The sequence below is a fragment of the Oncorhynchus mykiss genome, chromosome 21 (assembly GCF_057628025.1).
Source record: "Oncorhynchus mykiss isolate SJ-2025 chromosome 21, ASM5762802v1, whole genome shotgun sequence".
Lineage (NCBI taxonomy): Eukaryota > Metazoa > Chordata > Actinopteri > Salmoniformes > Salmonidae > Oncorhynchus > Oncorhynchus mykiss.
The window spans coordinates 15318559-15341911 of NC_143042.1; the positions used below are offsets into that span (position 1 = coordinate 15318559).

A 23353-nucleotide genomic window follows, 5' to 3' on the forward strand; every position below is an offset into this window, starting at 1 on the left:
GGGTATTGTGGAGGCCAGGTCATCTGATGCAACACTCCATCACTCTCCTTCTTGGTAAAACAGCCCCAACACTTTTTTGGTTACTACATGATTCCATATGTGTTATTCCATAGTTTTGATGTCTTCACTATTATTCTACAATGTATAAAATAGTAAAAATAAAGAGCAACTCTTGAATGAGTAGGTGTTCTAAACCTTTTGACCGGCAGTGTATAAAATGTCAGACGTTTTTTATAACACACAATAATACTAAGACATCAGCAATGACCAATGAGGGAGGTTTGTTTGAAACTAATGGTGCTGATCTCTGATTCAAATCTCAACAGTTGATGACGTGTTTTGATCTGAAAGAACAGCCAAATAAGGCTGTCTCAGTTCCACTCTATTGAATGCTTTTGGTTGGCACACTAACTTCACCCTGTCAAAGACAGCAGGTACTTTTCCTATTGAATGAATAAACTGTCATTGACTGTGCTGGTGTGGTTTGATGGTTAGTTACCAACTGTGAGATGAGAGTATCATATGAGAACTGTTTGGTTTCTGATTGAGTGGACCCATAAGAGACACACTGAGACTAGGCCACAGCCTAAGGAGGCTTAGTGATCCGATATCTTGTGATTAACTGCAAAATGTGCGTAACTGTGTGTGTATTATATGATGAAATGACCTGACTTCTGACAATACAGTGCCCTTGCCTCTGAAGTAACCTAATTAGTTTTTTTATCTGATCGAGACTTGAGAAGGAGGATGGGGGAAGATACCTAGTCACTTGCATAACTGAATGCATTCAACCCAACCCCTCTGAATCAGAGTTGTGCGGGGTGCTGCCTTAAAACGACGGCCACGGCGCCCGGAGAGCAGTGGTTGTTGGGACTTAACTGCCTTGCTCAAGGGCAGAACAGCAGATTTTCCCACCTTGCCTACTTGGGGTATCGAACCAGCAACTCTTCAGTTACTGGCCTAACACTCTTAACCGCTAGGCTACCGGCCACTCTCTGCCTCTCCCATTCTGGTGATGTCAGACCGCCACACTTGTTTCCAGGATTGAACACAACATATCACCAAGGTGACAGGCTTTTCCCGCTAAGAGGCACATGAGCCATTAACCATTCACTACATGACCAAAAGTATATGGACACCTGCTCGTCGAACATCTCATTCCAAAATCATGGGCAGTAATATAGAGTTTGTCCCCCCTTTGCTGATATAACGGCCTCCACTCTTCTGGAAAGGCTTTTCACTAGATGTTGTAACATTGCTGCCGGGCCGTGCTTCTATTCAGCCACAAGAGCATTAGTGGGGTCCGGCATTGATGTTGGGTGATTAGGCCTGGCTCGCAGTTGGCGTTTCAATTCATCCCAAAGGTGTTCGATGGGATTGAGGTCAGGGCTCTCTGCAGGCTTCTTCCGTACCGATCTCGACAACATTTCTTTATGGACCTCACTTTGTGCACGGGGGCATTTGTCATGCTGAAAGAGGAAAGGGCCTTCCCCAAACTGTTGCCACAAAGTTGGAAGCACAGTATCGTCTAGAATGTAATTGTATGCTGTAGCGTTAGGATTTACCTTCAATGGAACTAAGGGGCCTAGTCCGAACCATGAAAAACAGCCCCAGACCATTATTCCTCCTCCACCAAACTTTACAGTTGACACTATGCATTGGGGCAGGTATCGTTCTCCTGGCATCCGTCAAACACAGATTTGTCCATCGGACTCTCCATCGAACACTCCAGCCGACTCTTGGCATTGCGCATGGTGATCTTAAGCTTGTGTGCAGTTGCTCAGCCATGGAAACCCATTTCATGAAGCTCCCGAAGAACAGTTATTGTGCTGACGTTGCTTCCTGAGGCAGTTTGGAACTAGGTAGTGAGTGTTGCAACCGAGGACAGACAATTCTTACATGCTACGCGCTTCAGCACTTGGCGGCCCCGTTCTGTGAGCGGTGTGCGGTGTGCTCGATTTTATTCACCTGTCAGGTGTGGATGAAGTAGAGGAATCCACTAATTTGAAGGGGTGTCCACATACTTTTGTATATATGGTTTATAGCACAAACCAACACACGGAAAACAGGAGCATCGCACGCATACACGCACACACACACGCACACACGCGCACACACGCGCACAGGACACAATCATCCAAGAGGCCTTGTATAACCACAGTGAACATAGTCACCCCTGTCCATTCATACCAGTCACTACAGTACTCCAGCTATGATTCAGCATGTCATAGTGTCTCTATCAGTAATTAGAATTGGATTATGTACTGGCTGATTGTTGTGTGGAGAAAATCCCCTGTTCCTATGAGACAACATAAGCCTCTCTTCCAGGAAATGGAATGGACGACTGGCTCTCAGCGCAAATTGGTCATTCTGAAACAGAGACTAACTGACAAACATACAAACAGGAAACTGACCACAGAGAGCGAGAGAAAGAGGCAGAGAAAGGAGATAGACAGAGAGAGGAGGAACGTCTCTTTAAGAGGCAGAGCGAAAGGGGTGGGGGGATAGAGAATAGAAAGGGCTATTGATGACACATGCAGTAAAATAACAAGCTTGAGCAATGATCTTGCATAGTGGTGAGTGGGGGCGGAGGAGGAGGGGGGGGGGGGGGGTATATTGGTGAATAAGATGAGGTCACCTAACACCACCGAACACTAGAGACAGGAAACACGGCTACCGAAATAGTCAACATGTCAGCCTCTCTGTGTCTGTCACGCTGGTTCCTTTCTAGACAAAACTCTCATGTCGTCATTGAAAAGGTCCCCACCTGGTCTTCGCAAAGTAGAAGGAATCTGTTGCGGTATAAGACTGTGTAAAAACATAGTGTTTAGGAGAAACAGATCCCTAATGGTTATATCAAACACAGCAGCAGACGAGTGCAGTGGAGCGGTCTGTTCTGACCCAAGCTGCTCTTCGTCAGGCAGGCGGCACACATCTCCTTTTAGTTATCACCTTTGTTGTGACGTCTGCTCTACTGCTTACACCCCTGAGATGTAGCATCATCCCCACCCATTTGAGGTTGTGTATCAAGCGACCACCTCAAACACTGACAACTATGAATCAGGGTTTAAAATTATCACAAGCCACAAACAGATGCAAATACCAGCCTACCACTTTTTTCCATTCCCTCTCTCCTTATCTCCCTATCTCTCTCTCTCTCTCTCTCTCTCTCTCCAGAGTTTCTCTGTTCGAAAACTTTCCATTACTTTATCATAGCCAAGGACTAAACTGTGAACACATTGGGAACACAGTGGAAGCAAATGGTTTGTTTTGCCATAGTAAGTTCCAGAAAATGGTCGACACTAACAAACGGGTATGAATGGTTCCTCTGGCTTAGTAGGTCACAGTGCAGTCCAAAGTGTCAGCCCACTGCACTGCTACTATTTTGTGACCTGGTTTCACTTCCAGTGCTTAAACATCCCCACTGTACAATGGGTCAAGGACACAATAATAGGCCATAAAGACGAGGTCAAGGTACACAAAGTTGGGATCAAGCCAGTAAAATGGAGAAGACGGCCATCATTTTGGAATCCCTCTCTTTTAAAGCCTCCCCTCTTCACTCTGTTTGCCAAGCCTGGCTCCTTATCTCTCTCTTTTCTGTGCATCTCTCTTTCCCTCCCTGTTGTCGGTTCTCCCACTCTCCTTTTCACTCAATCACGTTCTCAGTCTCCCCCTCAGGGAGATTCTCTATTGGTTTAGCTACCTCCTCCGTCCTCCGTTCTCTCCCCGCCTCTTTTGAACAAGTTCAAATGTAATCGGGGAGAAGATGGGAGGGGAGGAGAGGAAATGTGGAAACAAATGTGCTTTTGCATGAAATGAGGCACTCTTCCACTCGCGCGTCATCAGGCATATTACATTTATAAATATGTAGATTGATCAAAAATGTAATAATGGCTAGTTGTGCAAGACATTTTTCAGATAAAAGGATAAGTAGCATATTGTTTTTAAATGTGTAATTGCTTTTCTTCTTCTAGAAAACAACAGCTGATTCAAAGGGGATGTGGCAAATTCTAGAACAGTTCCACACTTCCTGCCACAAGGACATTCTTGAGCATTTTCTGGTAATCAGGGAGAGAAGCAGCCTCCTTCATTCGCCTACTAATGATTTGACACCCCCCGGTTATCGGTTTCCGGTTCACAGAGGTAAGAGGACGGAGGAGTCAAGAAGAGGACAGTCTTTTGCCCAAATGATCATCTCCCTCAGTCTCTCTCTCTCTTCCTCTTCGTCTTGTTTGACTGTATTAGTTTAGGCATGTTTGCTGTTGCTCTGTGGACAGAGAGAGAGAGAGGGAAAGAAATAGTGACTGAGGAGAAAAAACACCATAAAGAGAGTTTATTACAAAAGGACTCATGCATGCTTTACCAGCAACTGACCTCCATGCAGTTGCTATGGAAACACATTGTGTAAAGTTAGAATGGATGACCTGTGGCTCTTAGCCAATCACAGGCTTCAGTCAGAAGACCATCGGCGTTGATGCAGCTGAAGACGGAGTCTTAGAACCAATCAGAGAGTGAGAACTGAAGCAGTCAGCCAATGACGCACGCGATACCCAACACAAATATGGGTTCCTCAGCAAATCATGTGTATCATTGTCAGTTTATGACCAATGGATTTTCAAATCTATACTGTTCCACATAAACGGGAGTCTGTGGGAGTCTGCAACCCCCTCTACACACACTACATTAATACACACTTGCAACTCTGAGAAAAACTATTTGACATCGGAGTTGTGTCTGTTGTTCACAAGAGTATCTGCCCTAACAATGTGCTAATCTAGTGCTACAATGTTCCCACCTGATCTCTTATATAGATTATCTCTGGTCCAGTTCTTATCTGAAGTCACAGGAAATGAGGTCATCACTTCACACTAGTCTGGTGGTGAAACAGTGTCTGCTGCTCCCTGCTCTAATTCTCAGCTATCCCTCACCACCCTGACACTCACCCATCAACAAGTCACACCACTACTGTAAGGAAGATAGCACTATCCCTCTCTTGTGTGAGGATCTAACATCCAGAGAGAAAGAGAGAGAGAGCGAGCGAGCAAGAGAGAGAGAACGGAATGTTTATGTATTACTTGCATTCTCTCTCATAAATAAGAAATGAGCTCAAATAGGCAGAGCTCACTCCAGCGCCGTGTGGGACTTGGTCTTGACATGCTCTTAATTGAAATGAACAGCAGCTATGCTCCTTTGGTGAGGCCTGACTAATGCCATTAGAGTGGACCTGAGGGCAGCACTCTCCACGTGTGTGTGTTTTTTAGTTTTATTGTCCTTGTGGGGACCAGAAGTCCTCACAAGGACAGTATTCACCATAAGGATAGTAAAACAAGGAACATTCGGACAAATGGGGACATTTCGCCAGTCCCCACAAGGAAAAAGGATATTTTCGGTGTAGGGTTTAGGTTTAAGGTTGGGGTTACAATTTGGGTTTGGCGTTAGGAGTTAAGGTTAGGGGTTAAGTTTAGGTTTAGAGGTTAGGGAAAATATGATTTTAAATGGAAATCAACTGTTTGGTCCCCACAAGGATAGTAAAACAAACATGTGTGTAACAGAGAGGACACTTCGACAAGCAAGGAGAAACATTCAATCACCATTAATCATCACAGCAAGACAGTGGACACACACACAAAAAACAGTAGAGTTCCAGGTAACTCTGCACGTGTATAGAATACCACAGCATGATTCATAATACCCATAAAACCTAGCAGTCAAACAGGGAAATGGTTTCAATCGTTTTTCCACCATTCATTTTTCCCATAGGTAATTTTATAAACATTTAAAATAAGGGCTGTGTTTTGTGTAGGCCTACTCTGGCGTGACGTTTTGATAACCATGTAAATCTCTTTAGGACATGGTGACTTGTTCCCCCTCCCCCCATGTGAAAAGCTAATTAGCTGCTAATGTGGCTATCATAAAGAACTACAGATGCCATCATGATCTGGACGAGAATCGCCGAATCGAGGCAAAGTTAAGAATCTCTGGATTAACTATCTGATGTTAGCTAAATGCAGTAATGACTAAATTGGCTACATTTCTTTAAATTGACAATTCTGTGAACTGTTTTGTGCAAGTTTTAAAGTGACACAACACCTGTTAGAAAAGGTGTAAGCTAGGGATGACGTGCAGGAGCTTGCAGATATTTGTAGTCTTTCTTGATGTCTACTTTGATGCTGATTATCATTGTTGAATCTGAGAGTAAATAGAGGTGAATATATTGATAAGTCATCTTGTCCGAGAGAGATTTACATGTTATCAAAGTCACGCCACGATAAGCCTGCACGAAACACAGCCCTTATTTTAAGTGTTTCTAAAATCCTCTATGAGAAAGATGAATGGTGGAAAAACAATTGGAACCTGTTTGACCGCTAGGTTTTATGGGTATTATGACACCTCCACTGTGGGGCTCTATGGTGAGTGTCTGTGAAGTGCTCCTTTGAACACACACAGGGCAGTAGGAGGGTGACACCTGAAGAAAGTGAGGATCAGTAGCACTAACCTCTTTAACTCACTATGTAAAACCATGTTTTGTACATGTTATGAACCACAGCGCCGGTATTTCGGAGCAAACTAGATAAACAGAAAGTGCATCCGTGCTGAGGTGGTAGGGACACCTAGTGGAGATAAAGTGTACAGCTGCCAAATTGACTATTAGAGTACGTATGAACACATTCAGTAAACACCATGGATGATGCAGTAACACATATACATTTGGGGAAAAATTTGAGTCAACATTACTGATAAATAATACAAGAAAGATGGCCTTGGCTCATAAGTATGATCAGAGCAACAATGTGTGTCGTGTTTTATTCTTCCGCTCAGTAGTATGACACCACTATTACTGCCAGTGTCAAGCATGATGAATTTTGATGACATAACTACACGCATTCAACAACCAGACATCCCTTTGGGAAAGTGTTGAAGACAAGAGGGGGAAGTGAGAGAGAGAGAGAGAGAGAGAGAGAGAGAGAGAGAGAGAGAGAGAGAGAGAGAGAGGGACAGAGTGTGTCAGTTTGTGTTTAAGAGTGTGTAATACTCACATCTATTGGATGATGTACGCGCACAACATTGTGAGTGATGAGACTGATAAGTCTGGAACAGAGTGCCTGAGGTCTGTTGTTGCCTCAGCTCTGATCCCCTGCCTCCCTGTCCCCAGCTCAGTGGCGGCCAGTGGGGCATGACAACAAGGGCATGACAACTACAGGAACAAAGTCACAAATAACTTCCTCCTCAACCCACACAGATACAGACACAGTGTAAACATAGCATGTGACATGACTTTGCGCGTGACATTAACATGTCACATGACTTTGTGCGTGACATGACATGTGACATGTTTTTGTCCACACATACTGTTATACATTGGTAATATAATGTTTATTGCAGCCAGCTACCTACGTGTCTGGCGCTGGTTGCCGTGGAGTCAAAGCAAAGGCCTTGAGCTAAAGAAAGGTCTGGAAGCAGCACAGTCAGCGCCATAGAGATACAACCTATAGAAAGTAATCAGTTCTTCATTCCACATAAAACATATAGAAAATATACAGTACCAGTCAAACGTTTGGACACACCCGACTCATTCAAGGGGTTTTCTTTATTCTAACTATTTTCTACATTGTAGAATAATAGTGAAGACATCAAAACAATGAAATAACACATGGAATCATGTCATAACCAAAAAACTGTGAAACAAATCAAAATATACATTTAGATTTTAGATTCTTCAAAGTAGACACCCTTTGCCTTGATGGCACCTTTGCACATTCTTGGCATTCTCTTAACCAGCTTCACCATTGTCCTGTTGAAAAACAAATGACAGTCCTACTAAACGCTCCCGAGTGGTGCAGCGGTCTAAGGCACGGCATCTCAGTGCTGGAGGTGTCACTACAGACCCTGGTTCAATCCCGGGCTGTATCACAACTGGCCATGATCGTGAGTCCCATAGGGTGGCGCACAATTGGCCCAGCATCGTCCGGGTTGGGGAGAGTTTGGCCGGGGTAGGCCGTCATTGTAAAATAAGTATTTGTTCTTAACTGACTTGCCAAATTAAATAAAGGTTCAATAAAAAAATGTAATAAAAAATAAAAAACCGCAAACCAGATGGGATGACGTATCGCTGCAGAATGCTGTGGTAGCCATGCTGGTTAAGTGTGCCTTGAATTCTAAATAAATCACCGCCAGTGTCACCAGCAAAACACCCCTACACCATCACACCTCCTCCTCCATGCCTCATGGTGGGAACCACACAAGCAGAGATCATCCTTTCGCCTATGCGTCTCACAGAGACACAGCCGTTGGAACCAAAAATCTACAATTTGGACTCCTCTGACCAAAGGACAGATTTCCACCGGTCTAATGTCCATTGCTCGTGTTTCCTGGTCCAAGTCTCTTCTTATTATTGGTGTCCTTATATGTGTCTGTTACTTGAACTCTGTGAAGCAATTATTTGGGGTGCAATTTCTGAGGCTGGTAACTCTAATGAACTTCTCCTCTGCAGCAGAGGTAACTCTTGGTCTTCCTTTCCTGTGGCGGTCCTCACAAGAGCCAATTTCTCCATAGCGCTTGATGGTTTTTGCGACTGCACTTGAAGAAACTTTAAAAGTTCTTGAAATTTCCCGGATTGACTGACCTTCACTGTCGTTTCTCATTGCTTATCTGAGCTGTTCTTGCCATAATATGGACTTGGTCTTTTACCAAATAGGGCTATCTTCTGTATACCCCCCCTACCTTGTCACAACACAACTGATTGGCTTTAAGAAGGCAAGAAATTCCACAAATTAACATTTAACAAGGCACACCTGTTAATTGAAATACATTCCAGGTGACTTTCTCATGAAGCTGGTTGAGAGAATGCCAAGAGTGTGCAAAGCTGTCATCAAGGCAAAGGGTGGCTACTTTGAATAATCTAGAATATAAAATATATTTAGATTTGTTTAACACTTTTTTTGGTTACTACATGATTCCATGTGTGTTATTTATAGTTTTGATGTCTTCACAATTATTGTACAAAGTAGAAAATAGTACAAATAAAGAAAAACACTGGAATGAGTAGGTGTGTCCAAACTGTTGACTGGTACTATATACGCATAAAAGTTATTCTTTACCCCACATTTTATATTTGGCACAAAACATCAAACAACTTTTTAAAGCTAAGACAAATATAATTCCATAGACTCGATGCACTACAAAATGGTCAGACTTTGGGTGAAAACCTTGCTTGGGTAGAAGCAGAGGAAAGTCTTAAAATGGTAAGTGTTCCACGTCCATTTTCATCAATCTAGGCCAGTCACTCATCAATCTAGGCCAGTCACGCCTGGAAATGGGTGTGACGAATGTAATGATCAACGATCTGAGGACCTGTCTGAGTGAGTGAATGAGTGACCCACCCAGTTTCTATCCCCGTGTAACCCTGTTTCCATCTCATACTGGGAACCAAAGTCCTCCCCAGTCATCACATTTCATGTAGTCTCTGGGAGACGACACAGCTCCATGGAGATAGAAAGAGAGAGTGAGAGCGAGCGAGAGAATGAAGCAGAGAGAGAGAGACAGAGAGAGAGAGAGAGAGAGTGAGAGAGGGAGAGTCATACAAAGACAGGTGACAGGCTGGGGGCAAATCTCCCAGCAGCAGCAGTAGCACTCAGAGACGGGTGTTCACAGAACAGGGAATAAATCCAAATGCAAATACAAGTCTGTTGACAGCGGCCCCAAAATGGGCTTCCATCGATCTGTTGCTTTATTTGCTCTCTCTCTCTCTCTCTCTCTCTCTCTCTCTCTCTCTCTCTCTCTCTCTCTCTCTCTCTCTCTCTCTCTCTCTCTCTCTCTCTCTCTCTCTCTCTCTCTCTCTCTCTCTCTCTCTCTCTCTCTCTCTCTCTCTCTCTCTCTCTCTCTCTCTCTCTCTCTCTCTCTCTCTCTCTCTCTCTCTCTCTCTCTCTCTCTCTCTCTCTCTCTCTCTCTCTCTCTCTCTCTCTCTCTCTCTCTCTCTCTCTCTCTCTCTCTCTCTCTCTCTCTCTCTCTCTCTCTCTCTCTCTCTCTCTCTCTCTCTCTCTCTCTCTCTCTCTCTCTCTCTCTCTCTCTCCCTCTCTCTCCCTCTCTCTCTCTATCTATGTTAGATCCTCACACAAGAGAGGGATAGTGCTATCTTCCTTACAGTAGTGGTGTGACTTGTTGATTGGTGAGAGAACGTCAGGGTAATGAGGGATAGCTGAGAATTTGAGCAGGGACTCAGGGAGCAGCAGACGCTGTTTCACCACCAGACTAGAGTGAAGCGATGACCTCATTTCCTGTGACTTCAGATAAGAACTGGACCAGAGATAATCTATATAATGTCGAAATTGTCTTGTCTCTGCCCTAACAATGGGAGTCGTTGTCAGAAAGGCGAAAAGGCAGGTGAGATCAGGTGGGAACATTCTAGCACTAGACTAGCACATTGTTTCGGCAGATACTCATGTGAACAACAGACACAACTCCAATATCCACTATTTGAGTGTACAAAACATCAGGAACACCAGCTCTTTCCGGGTGAAAGCTATGATCCCTTACTGATGTCACTTCAAATCAGTGTAGATGAAGCCTTGAGACAAGCCTTGAGCCTTGAGACAATTGAGACATGGATTGTGTATGTGTGCCATTCAGAGGGTGAATGGGCAAGACAAAATATTTAAGTGCCTTTGAACGGGGTATGGTAGTAGGTGCCAGGTGCACCGGTTTGAGTGTGTCAAGAACTGCAAAGCTGCTGGGTTTTTCACGCTCAACAGTTTCCTGTGTGTATCAAGAATGGTCCACCACCCAAAGGACATCCAGCCAACTCGACACAACTGTGGGAAGCAATGGAGTCAACATGGGCCAGAATCCCTGTGGAACGCTTTCGACACCTTCTAGAGTCCATGCCCCGATGAATTGTGGGGCAAAAGGGGGTGAAACTCAATATTAGTGTATTGAACACTCGGTGTATATCAATACATTCGGACGTTACAACGTTAACGTTACAAAACTTTTATTGGATTAAATAAGCCTCACTTTGCAAATTAGCAATGCAACATTTTATTGACCAAATCCAACACTCTCTCATAGACCACCATACAAAAAAATCCTCATTTGGTCTGCCTATCGCTGTATTCTCATGTAGACAGAATTGGATGGGAACGGAGCCTCTTGCTTCGCCTCTTCCTCTCTGAATGGACACAATCCCTTAACATTTGATTTATTCTCAGGGTTTTTTCTGTATTTTAACTAGGTGAGTTAGAGATAATCAACTAGTGTTTAAAGCTGGAATCCTTTTACCATGATGCTTCCCAGCTCTGCTTTGACAACAAAACAAATACAATAACAACGGCTGTGGGGCGGACCGTTTCCCCTACTGTGGATTTCATCTGTAAGGGAACCATAGTACTTCCACTTCATGTAGTGGTTATTGAGATCCAAGGGTCATGTGATCATGGGGGGTCATCAAAAAGACATCTGAATTTTCCTTTTCTTTTTTTTAATCAAATACCAACGTTTGACTGTCGATATTTGTCTTTCACGAGATATTGGAAGCTCTGACGTAGCTAGTCACTGCCCTGCTTTACCTAAAGCACTCTGTCTTTCTCCATATATAGCCAACCCCATTAGGTCTAATGTACAGTAAATGATGAACTCTCTCTTCCACTCTGTGGCAACACATACACTAGAGAATGGCTAACGCTGCAGCAGCGTTCATGTGACAGTCGCTGTGCCTGTGGCCTACTTAGCTAGCCGTAGCATTCTGCACTTCCCCTCTAACTCTCACTCTGGGTTGAATGAGGCTCCGTGCTTTCTTTCGCTCTCTCTTTTGACGACTGCTCCACTTCCTCATGGCAGGCCAGGGTCCGGGATGGGTTCCGGAATGAGAACGTCTTGTTCTCCCTGGCTGGACAGAATCAAAGCAAATGGCAGCTGCCAAGTACAGCTCATGTGACTGCTGTGTGAAAATGCGTCCTGCTCCCTACCCAACCCACCCCTCTGCCAGTCAGCTTCACAGCCAACCCTCTCACTCATTCGCTCGCTCTTTCTTTCACCTCTCTTTATTCATCTCTCGGTCTCTTTCTCCCTCTCCCTCCCTCTCTCATCCAAATTCCAGTATGCTTAATTGGTGGGCCCACACATTTAGACAGCCTTGCCAGCGTTATTTTATCATTTTCACATAACATTTACCCACTGACAAAGACCCGAATGCAACTGCAGTTATTGTCAGAATGATAAATAACTGATATGGACATTTAAAAAAGGTTTTCAGGCAATTTGTAGACATCTAATTTTTCATTAAATAAAGGTGTGGGCAGGAGTTTTCCCCTCTTTTGCCAATACCCTAATGAGGTTTCATTTCATACCCTCCCCAGGCCACCCCTGTGCCAACTCTTCCAGCCCAGACACACTGACACTGCATACCCATCCACCAGACTGCTCGGCTCTGGAATCAACCTGCTCTAGACTAGAGCCAGCTGCTCACCTCAGGGCTAAAACCCTTCCATTCTAGAACAGTCTAGATTAGTGTTCAAGAGAGACTTAGAACTGTGTTAGAGCTGTTGTAGCTCTGGCAACAGTAGAGTTTGCTGAGAGCAGGAACAGGGAGGGCTCTGGTGAAACAAATGCCATGCCACGTTACGGTTAACATCTTGTTATCAAACACAGACGCACACTCCAACAGACACACACTCCAACAGACGCACACTCCAACAGACACACACTCCAACAGACGAACACTCCAACAGGCGAACACTCCAACAGGCGAACACTCCAACAGGCGAACACTCCAACAGGCGAACACTCCAACAGACGCACACTCCAACAGACGCACACTCCAACAGACGCACACTCCAACAGACGCACACTCCAACAGACGAACACTCAAACAGACACACTAAACTTGTCTACGTCTGTTTCTTGTGAGCAGAGGCAAATGATGGAGTATTTCAGCAGCACTGCGCATACAGCTAGTTTCTCCCTCTCTTTCTCCCTCCGTTTCTCCCCGTTTCTCTGCAGCAGTGTAGCCTAATGTCTGCAGCTCTTGTTCTTCTGCCGCTTCCTGCGTCACTTCCCCTCCTAGTACATTGTGAGATGTAAACACAAGCGCACCCATGCTCGTTTGCATGAGCGCACACACACACACAGTCGCACACATACACACACACACACACACACACAGTCGCACACACACACAGTCACACACAGTCGCACACACACACAGTCACACACGCACACACACACAGGCACACACACACACGCACACACACACAGTCACACACGCACACACACACAGGCACACACACACAGGCACACACACACACACACAGGAGTAGTTCATCACAACCACAAGCGGAAATAAAACTTTAACAGCTGGGTTAAAAACCAGCTGTCTCCCACTCAGAGACACACAGATCCATACAGAGACAAATGTATAACTAGAAACACACACCAACACTCTGCGTACAACACACCTGCCTGAGGAAATGCAATAATTCAACAACATCCCACACACAGTGAAACCACCAACCTCAATGATCTCTGTACTCAAATCAGTCTGTAATCCAAGTGTTTTCAAGTAACATTTGCTGAGCTACTGTTGACTCACCAGTAGTGATGGCTTATGGAGTTAGGGAGGGGAAAGAGGACAGGAATTAAATTGCAGTCTGCTGCAAATTACACAGACACAGGCTCTGTCTGCATGCTTCAACTTTCAATACAGCCGTGGCTAAAAGACAAACACAACAACATATCATTAAATTAAATGGTATGTTTGTTGTAATGGACAAGAACAGACCCATTTGGCCTGTAACAGGGAGACTGTCAACACTGGACTTAATACATGGCCTGTGACGCAGACTGCGATGTCAGTTTCAGCATGGACTTACACCAGACACACACACACACACACAAACACAAATATACTTCAGTACTTGAGTGACACTCTAGCCATTTTAAACATGTCACTAATCTCGCTGCTTCCTCTGTAGTGAAGTGCAGCGCATAGTTTAGCTAAGTCGGCGGCAGGGTAGCCTAGTGGTTAGAGCATTGGACTAGTAACCAAAAGGTTGCAAGTTCATATCCCCGAGCTGACAAATCTGTCATTCTGCCCCTGAACAGGCAGTTAGGCTGTCAAGGAAAATAAGAATTTGTTCTTAACTGACTTGCCTAGTTAAATAAATAAAATTAAAAAGTAATGCACCCTCCAGAGGAAACAACTGCTTATATCCCTGAACCTCTCCTTTGAAATGGGATGTTAGACTAACAACTATAATAACGTGAGTTATGTTGACACACTCAATCTCACTCAATGCTTTGGAATGTCAACCCTGCTCAAACTCAAACGTGCTTCATTCACATTTCTTCTGCTTGTTGTTGACAATAATTGTTTATTTGGGTTATTTTATTAGGATCCACATTAGCTGTTGTGATAGTAGCAAATACTCTTCCTGGGGTCCATATACAACATGAAACATGACATATACAGAATATTAATAGACAAGAACAGCTCAAGAACAGAACTACATGCATTTTAAACATCCCACATAGCCTACATATCAGTATATCAGTAGAGGCTGCTGATGGGAGGACGGCTCATAATAATGGCTGGAACGGTACAGTACAGTAAAGTACAGACACATAAAATATCTAGGTCATATAGGAGAGAGGCGTGTGGTGAGGTGTTGCTTTATCTGTTTTTTTAAACCAGGTTTGCTGTTCATTTGAGCAATATGAGATGGAAGGGAGTTTCAAGCAATCATGGCTCTTTATAATACTGTACATTTTCTTAAATTTGATCTGGATTTGGGAACTGTGAAAAGACCCCTGGTGGCAAGTCTGGTACGGTAAGTGTGTGTGTCAGTTCTGTGTGTATGTCGACTATGCAAACAATTTAGAATTTTTAACACTTTGGGTTTTTTTTAAACAGGAAGTGATGCATTCAGTCTCTACTTTTAGCCAAGAGAGACTGGCATGCATAGTATTGATATTAGCCCTCTGATTTCAGTGAAGAGCAAGACGTGCTGCTCTGTTCTGGGTCAGATGCAGTTTTTCTAGGTCCTTCTTTGCCGCAACTGACCATATGACTGTGCAATAATCAAGATAAGATAAAACTAGAGCCTGCAGGACTTGCTTTGTGGAGTGTGGTGTCAAAAAGCAGAGCATCTCTTTATCAATTAAAGACCTCTCCCCATCTTCACAACAATTGAACCAATAAGTTTTAACCATGACAGTTTACTATCCAAGGTGACACCAAGAAATGTAGTCTCTTCAACTTGCTCAATTGTCACGTTCTGACCTTAGTTCCTTTTTTATGTCTTTGTGTTAGTTTGGTCAGGGCGTGAGTTGGGGTGGGTAGTCTATGTTCTTTTTTCTATGTTGTATTTCTGTGTTTGGCCTGGTATGGTTCTCAATCAGAGGCAGCTGTCGATCGTTTGTCTCTGATTGAGAATCATACTTAGGTAGCCTGTTCTCCCCATTTTGGTTGTGGGTGATTATTTTTCCTGTCAGTGTTTGCTCCATACGGGACTGTGCCGGTTTCCATTTATTCTTTTGTTTTCTGTGTTCAGTTACATTTCATTCAAATTATATTATGGACACTTACCATGCTGCGCATTGGTCCGATCCTTCCTACTTCTCCTCTTCAGAGGAGGACGAAAACCGCTACATCAATAGCTAGATTATGAATTATCAAATTGAGCTGAGGTCTAGAACTTAGGCTAATTTGACACTTTGTTGACAAGGGTATGAGGAACAAAAACAAAATCCCTCAGAATGAATTAAATGCTGGTCCAAAACACAAGATTAAAGGAAAGATATTAATTAAAGAGGAAAATACATCAACATTTCTCTAGAATAACAAACCTGTAATACCACAGAAATGGAAACCTACACCAAAACACACACTGTCACGATCGTCGTATGGAATGGACCAAGGTGCAGCGTTGTGAGTGTACATTTTTCTTTATTTGCAAATGTCGCCAACAAACAATAATACAACAAAAACTAACATGAAGCTCCGTAAGTCTTTACATGCACAAACAAAGACAACTATCCACAACTACCAAAATGAAAAAATGGCTGCCTAAGTATGATTCCCAATCAGAGACAACGATAGACAGCTGTCCCTGATTGAGAACCATACCCGGCCAAAACATAGAAACAAACAACCTAGAATGCCCACCCCAAATCACACCCTGACCTAACCAAATAGAGAAATAAAACGGCTCTCTAAGGTCAGGGCGTGACACACACAAACAGACATGCACACAGACACGCACACACCCCAAGGTGTTACACGAAAAAGGGCTCGATTCCTGTGAAATTTACCACGTCCTTCAATGGTTCCTCTTTTTATGTAAAGTGATTCAGGCTGGCAATGTCTCAATCAACAAATAAAGTCATAAATGGACAATGGACCGCAGTAGGTACAGCCTTAAGCCTGGTAAACTATAGTGGAAAAGGGCATGTAGCTATGTGTACATTACTATCTTACTAGTTTTGCTGACAGGACAGGACATGAGAGCATTTTCATAGCTCTGTTCATAGCCACGGGAAGTAGTTTGAGGGTGCTGCGCTATTTTTATTTTATTTTTTAATTCTTCTTCTTTTTTTATTCTGAATTTTTAGGAGGGCGCTGCAGCACCCTCAGCACCCCTACTTCCTGCAGCTATGGCTGTGTTTACTAATAGTGCTGGGTTAAAGAGTCCCATCTCTAGAAAGCATATTTTCTTATACTTTACAGAGGGATGTCAGCCTGCTCTGCTGTGACAGGAGGAGAGTTCATGCCACCTGTGTTTTGGCTCTTAAGCTAGTTTTTGTGGATAAATGGAATGGATAGAGATTTAGACTGGACTGATATGCTCTTTTCTTATACACACTCAAAAACAATGATAAAATGTAGTTGGCCCGGGCAATGTTACAATCTATCAATTGGCCATTGGTATGTCTAGGTCTTGTCACATACGTGCAAAGGGGATGGAGATGCACGTTCCTGCACTCTGTGCTCGTTCCAAAGGCGGTCAGTTGCAAGTATTTTTTTGTGTATTCAAGAGAACTGGGAACTCGGAAAACAACAATGTCAAATTATGGTGTCAGAGACCTGGAGAATAAACCCTCCTCCTCACAGTTGCCCATGTCCCATGAAGTTGATGATGTGGTTGTTACTGACAAGAAGCACATGGCTGAGCTCTTTAATCACCACATCATTAAGTCAGGATTCTTGTCCGACTCAGCCATGCTTCCTTACCTGTCCAACATTTCCTCATCTCCAACCCCTTCTAATGCGACTAGCCCCAATGCTTCTCCCTCTTTTCCCCTGACCGCTACAAAGTTTCTCCCTGCAGGCAGTCACTGAATCCGTGGTGCTAAAGGACCTCCTGAAACGTGACCCCAAAAAAACATCTGGGTCAGATGGTTTAGACCATTTCTTCATTAAAGGTTGCTGCCCCTATCATCGCCAAGCCTATCTCCGACCTTTATAACATGTCTCTCCTTTCTGGGGAGGCTCCCATTGCTTGGAAGGCAGACGCGGTTAGTCCTTTATTTAAAGGGAGAGATCATGCTGATCCCAACTGTTATAGGCCTTTTTCAATTTTGCCCTGTTTATCAAAAGTGTTGGAAAAACTTGTCAATAATCAACTGACTGGCTTTCTTGATGTCTATGGTATTCTCTCTGGTATGCAATCTGGTTTCTGCACAGGATAGGGATGTGTCACTGCAACCTTAAACGTCCTCAATGATGTCTCTATTGCCCTTGATTCTAAGCAATGTTGTGCTGCTATTTTTATTGACTTGGTCAAAGCTTTTGATACAGTAAACAATTCCATTCTTGTGGGACGGCTAAGGAGTATTGGTGTCTCTGAAGGGTCTTTGGCCTGGTTTGCTAACTACCACTCTCAAAGAGTGCAGTGTATAAAGTCAGAAAATCTGCTGTCTTAGCCACTGCCTGTCACCAAGCGAGTACCCCAAGGCTCAATCCTAGGCCCACGCTCTTCTCAATTTACATTAATAACATAGCTCAGGCAGTAGGAAGCTCTCTCATCCATTTATATGCAGGTGATATACAGTTTTATAGCTGGCCCCTCCCCGGATTTTGTTTTAAATGCTCTACAACAAAGCTTTCTTAGTGTCCAACAAGCTTCCTCTACCCTTAACCTTGTTCTGAACACATCCAAAACAAAGGTCATGTGGTTTGGTAAGAAGAATGCCCCTCTCCCCACAGGTGTGATTACTACCTCTGAGGGTTTAGAGCTTGAGGTAGTCACCTCATACAAGTACTTGGGAGTATGGCTACACTATCCTTCTCTCAGCACATATTACAGCTGCAGTCTAAAATTTAATCTAGACACACATATACATACATATATATATATTCTTATTTGCAATGATGACCTACCAAAAGGCAAAAGGCACTCCCACATATATATATATATATATATATATATTGCAAATACGAATTTGTTCTTAACTGACATGCCTAGTTAAATAAAGGTTAAATAAAATAAAAAATATTCAGGTTTGTAAATCCGAGGTCAAGAAATATGCCCGAGATTCTGACTTGGAATTCTAAATTGGATGAACTTTCAAAACGATTTTCCCTTCCAGAGATAGTTTTTTTTTTCGAGTTCCCAGTTATCATGAACACACTGAAGTCGGAGATTTTCGAGGTCCTACCTGTTTTGAACGCCTTACACTACTCCGACATACTGTACAAGGCAGTGACGTCAAATGTTATTGCCACATTTCCTTAACATCCCGTCCCTGTCCGACAGAGGGACTGTAGAACATGTTGATAAAGGATTTGGCCCCACCTGTAGGCTAGCGGGGGGGGGGGGGGGGGGGGGGTATAGGCTGTATCACTGGCGTACGGTCCTACAGCTACGCAGTTTCCGATTTGACAGTGGAAAGTTCTCCATGCATCGGACATATAAAGGCTACCCCAATCACAATGCTATAGCCCAGTATTTGGTTAATTCTAGAACTTTACAATTATTTCACAGAGAAACTTTAACCAGGTTATGAATGATTTTGCTACTCAATATTTTACATCACAACAGGCTATAATTCATAAAGATGAGTAGTTATGTTCTGTTTATGTTGCGTAATGATGACGATTGGAGATCTGAACATCACAAGTTATGAAAGTGCGTCCTCATAAAAATGCCGCCCTCTCGAAGCTCCAAATAACCTGTCTCGACAACGCAAAATCAGACTATAGTGGCGACTTCAATTTTAGTTTAAACAAAACATTTTCTTGCTCGTATTTTCTAGCATTGGACCAGACAGCGGTCTGTGTGTTGTTGCGGTGCCATCCTTCAAGATATGGGTGAGATGGACGACCTATAGGCATTATTTTCTAAACAACATACATTCAATAGGCTATCAAATGTGTAGAAAGCAAAGACCCAGTTGTCGAGCTTACTTAAAGTTCAATATGCGCAACACAAACTGGAATGCGGACATTGGCAAAGCTATAGAGAGCAAAAATCTGGATTTTTTATTTATTTTTTAAATCTGCTCAGCCACAAAAGCAGGGGCGAATTTTCGTATCACGCACTTACAAAAAACACAGAACACAATGCGATTCTTCCGCTGTATCAACACGAGAAAGACAAAATAACACGCGGAAAGCACCTGCGGTAACGCGCATAAATGACAGCTGAGAAGAGCATAGAGAAACAGTGCCTCTACCCAGCTGCGTATCAACCATCTGGGACATTATATAAATAAGTTAACTCACGTGAGATGAGCACCGATTCCGCTCCCAGGTAGATGGATGGAATAAACACGCACTTTCCCTTCAAAAAGTGCTTAATAGCTGCAGGTACAATCGCGAATCGACAGACATGTCCCGTCCGATGGGGACGTATTCTGGACCGCCCCTGTCCCCGACATGGTCCCCAGTTGCTCCGAGGCAATTGCGATGGTGCTATTGCAGATGAGTGCGTAGATTTTTTTTTTTATCAGCTCAGGGTACACTCGGTCTCTGTTTTCCTGCTATTTCATTATATCATGTCCATCATGTGACATGGCCAAGCCTTTCAATGGAAACTTAAAGGGACCTCCCACGTGATCCAGTCCATGCGCAGTCACTGTTTGGCAGGGGGAAGTCCACTGCGCTCGGTAAACAGCAATGAGCCATTAATCGCATAATAAAGACTACAGCGTCCAAGTTCTGGCCCATATAATATAAGCTAGCCTACATAATTATATAAGTCTCCAAAATATTCACATAGTGAGTTATTTCCCGCACATATGAGCTCATGTGTAGGCTATAACATCAACATGACCATGACTCAGGAATGAGATGAGCAGGTGCATTTATTGCTATTATAGGACCAATGCAGTGTCTAGTGACCTCGTGGTCGATAGGCCTATAGGTTAATATATGTTTTATCATGATAAACATGTAGCCTATAATTTTACCAAATTTCGAATACTTAACTGAGTAAGTGAAAATTAAATAGAATAGTTTACAAAATGAGTCATAATTTAATGTAGCATATACTTCTCTATGTCACTCAATAATCCCTTGTCCGCTGTGCTTTGGACAAAAAAAGGTCACTAATAAAAAGTGCCCCTCCACCCCATTTATGGTAAATTAAGAGGTTCCTGTGCCAAGTGCTGCTCGTGCACTTAGAAGAAATGACATTGTCTTGCATTTCTTACATCAAGAAGCTTCCTGGTAATCCACTTGGAAATGATTCACCGGTGTCAAATTGCATTTGACACGCAGATGGTCCTTTCGAAAAATGGGATGATCAAAGCCTGGTTGACGCTCAGAAAGTCATGGCTATTATTGTTTTCAGTAATTGATGTACAATTATATGAGGCTTTATTTATAATACGATTATTGTTGTTGCAATAATATAATAGCCTAATAGTAAACCACTAAATAGTTGACTGTTCTGCATACACAGTTATCCAGATGTTATAGCGTGTGCAGCAAAATGCTTGTCTTACTAGCTCCTAACAGTGCAGAACAATTTCAAACAACCACACAAATAATCAGAAACTAGAATCAAGAAATCAAGATCGAATCAGTGCAGTAATTGCCCCATAGGTTGGACAGTCACGGAGAGAGAAAGAGAGAGGTGTGTGTGTGTGTGTGTGTGTGTGTGTGAGGGGGAGGGGGAGGAGGGGGGGGGGGCAGTTATTATCTCATGCTGACTGGAAAGGGTGATGAGGATTCATGTGCCCTGTGACTTTCAGGCTGGAACTGAGATCATCAGGGAAGATGACATAAAAATGAAGCAGTGACTCTATTATCCTGTGATATCCTCATCATCGGGAGTTTGGTGGGAAACACATTGGGAACTAAAAGATATGGGCTTATGTTAAAAATGAATAAGGAAAACCAAACACAGGAGGAAACATCAGTCCTGCTTGTGTAAGGTAATACCGGTTGCATATCTTTGAGAGATACAGTATTTCAAACAATTCTATTGATGCTGTTCAGTCTCTCAACGTGCAACAAATATGAGACAAGCCTATACTGAATAGTTTCTAAAAGTTTCTAAACTATATTATATCTGCAGGTAAAATAGGTGTCAGGAAAAACCTATTGCGATGATAACACACACACACACACACACACACACACACAAACACTAAGCCAAATGGAAGCAGTCTGGTTGAAATAACTTGGTCCAAGTGTTCCCTGCACATTTCCAGGGTCACTAATCATTATCATGTCCTCATAAATATTTGGAACAGTTTTGTCTATTATTGAACTTGACCGATGTAACCAAAAGCATTAATCGAATTAAAGTGTATTGTCTCTTTAAGAACTGTCACTCGAGCCTTTGCTGCTTGTCATTTTCTGCAACAAGATGGCGGTCGTTCCAGAGAACAGAGTCCTCTCCTTCAGTGTTTTTAAATGGAGCTCTTATTCCTCCACATATTTACCAGAGTGAGTAATGCACACATACGTTGACCACATGTATGTATTTGTTTTCGTGGCTGCAGGTCTCGTTAACTGCCACAGTGCATCGAATCGTCTCTCCACGGCCTAGCTTGACTGCGAGCTAACTACTCCACCGTTAGGCAACGGGGATAACGTTAGCTAGTTAGATTTACTTGAGTAAACAAAATGCACGCATAGCCAGCTAAATAGATTTTTTTTGTGTACTGTGTGACGTTTTGTCGTGCACTGTAAAGCCGATATTGTTAACTATCTAACAGCTATACTAACGAGTTGGGGGAAAAAAGCTAGCTAGTTAAGTTAGCGAGCTCGCAAACTAGACGAGCATGCGACCACCACTAAGTTAGTAGCCAAAACCACTCATGACTTTTTAAATTAGCTAGTTAGCTAAATAGTTTACTAATCATAGCTACTTTTTTCACCTACACTTTTTGTAGGCATGTTTAGTCTGACTGTTCTGTACCTGTTCGTGCAAAGCCAAAGGGAGAACTAGCTAACGTTAGTATGTCTCTATGGCATTGCTTGGGTAACCTTACACCATAGGAAATGTCTGTACAGTCAGCTATTTATGGAACTTATTATCCCGCTCTTTTAACTCGTGCAATTGCAATTTTCAGCACTAGTTAGCTTGGAACTGGCTGAAAATGTGTCTTGGGCTGCGTTTACACAGGCAGCCCAATTCTAATATTTTTTTCCACTAATGGGTATTTTGTCCTTACCCATAAATATTTTTCAAAGCTAATCTGATTGGTCAAAAGACCCATTAGTGAAAAAAAATACCAGATTTGGTCTGCCTTTGTAATTGCAGCCTTGATGACAGTAGTACCACTGCCTCTGTCACAATACTATTCCATGTTTGATGATGATGAGGGATGTGAGAGGTCATCATCAGTAGGCCTAATTTGCTCTGGCCAATGCCGGAACAAATTAGGAACGCCATTCAGGTCACAGTCCAGTTAGTTTTCAGATGTAAGAAACACAAGCTAATAGTGTAATTACAAAATGATAGTAGATTTATATTAAGAAGCAAAGTGACAACTGCATCGTTGTCATCAACATTGTTGCATATGCTGCATGGACCACGCAGACTGAATGCAAGTGTCTCGTGGTCGAGGGACAGCACATGTTGGTCTGTGTGGAAAGTGGATGGAGAGTGACAGTGGTGAAAGATGACTCAAGTAGCGAAGTAAACTATAAAAATGGACGTTACACACTGCGTATCACATTTAACAAACAAAAACATTCAAATACCGTTATAGAAGGTGAAGTAAAAACCCAAACCGGTCCGTGCATCAATACCAGTATACCGCCCAGCTCTAGCAATGGATAATGCAGATCGCATTCATCATTTCGCATGTTAGATCATTTTTTATTATAAAGCTTACCAGTACTAGTTTCGCAGAACAGTGGTTTGAGGCAGTCACGTAGGAGCTTTGCATGGTGAGTCACTCCTGC

General features: G+C 43.1%; 1 protein-coding gene and 1 long non-coding RNA gene across 13 annotated transcripts in view; one reads left to right on the forward strand and one right to left on the reverse strand.

Annotated features, from left to right (window-relative positions):
• The window catches only part of LOC110500107 (uncharacterized), a 53223-nt gene extending 33203 nt beyond the window's left edge, over positions 1–20020 (reverse strand). The window contains exons 1-4 of one of the 2 annotated variants that reach the window (XR_016490203.1): positions 19715–20020; positions 7396–7487; positions 7038–7195; positions 3840–4267 (exon numbers count right to left, since the gene is read on the reverse strand). This is a non-coding gene — a long non-coding RNA (uncharacterized LOC110500107). Of the gene's footprint in view, positions 1–3839; positions 4268–7037; positions 7196–7395; positions 7488–19714 lie in introns of those variants that run through there. The other variant, XR_002470058.3, reaches the window with a different exon arrangement.
• A 1101-nt stretch (positions 20021–21121) lies between these two features.
• Positions 21122–23353, forward strand: part of mkln1 (muskelin 1, intracellular mediator containing kelch motifs) — a 28174-nt gene continuing 25942 nt past the window's right edge. For 6 of the 11 annotated variants that reach the window (XM_090214033.1, XM_021577280.3, XM_090214034.1 and 3 more), the window contains exon 1: positions 21570–21886. In XM_090214033.1, coding sequence (XP_090070159.1) covers positions 21807–21886 — 80 coding nt within the window. In that variant the 5' untranslated portion in view covers positions 21570–21806. Of the gene's footprint in view, positions 21370–21569; positions 21887–23353 lie in introns of those variants that run through there. The other 5 variants (XM_090214036.1, XM_090214038.1, XM_090214037.1 and 2 more) reach the window with 4 other exon arrangements.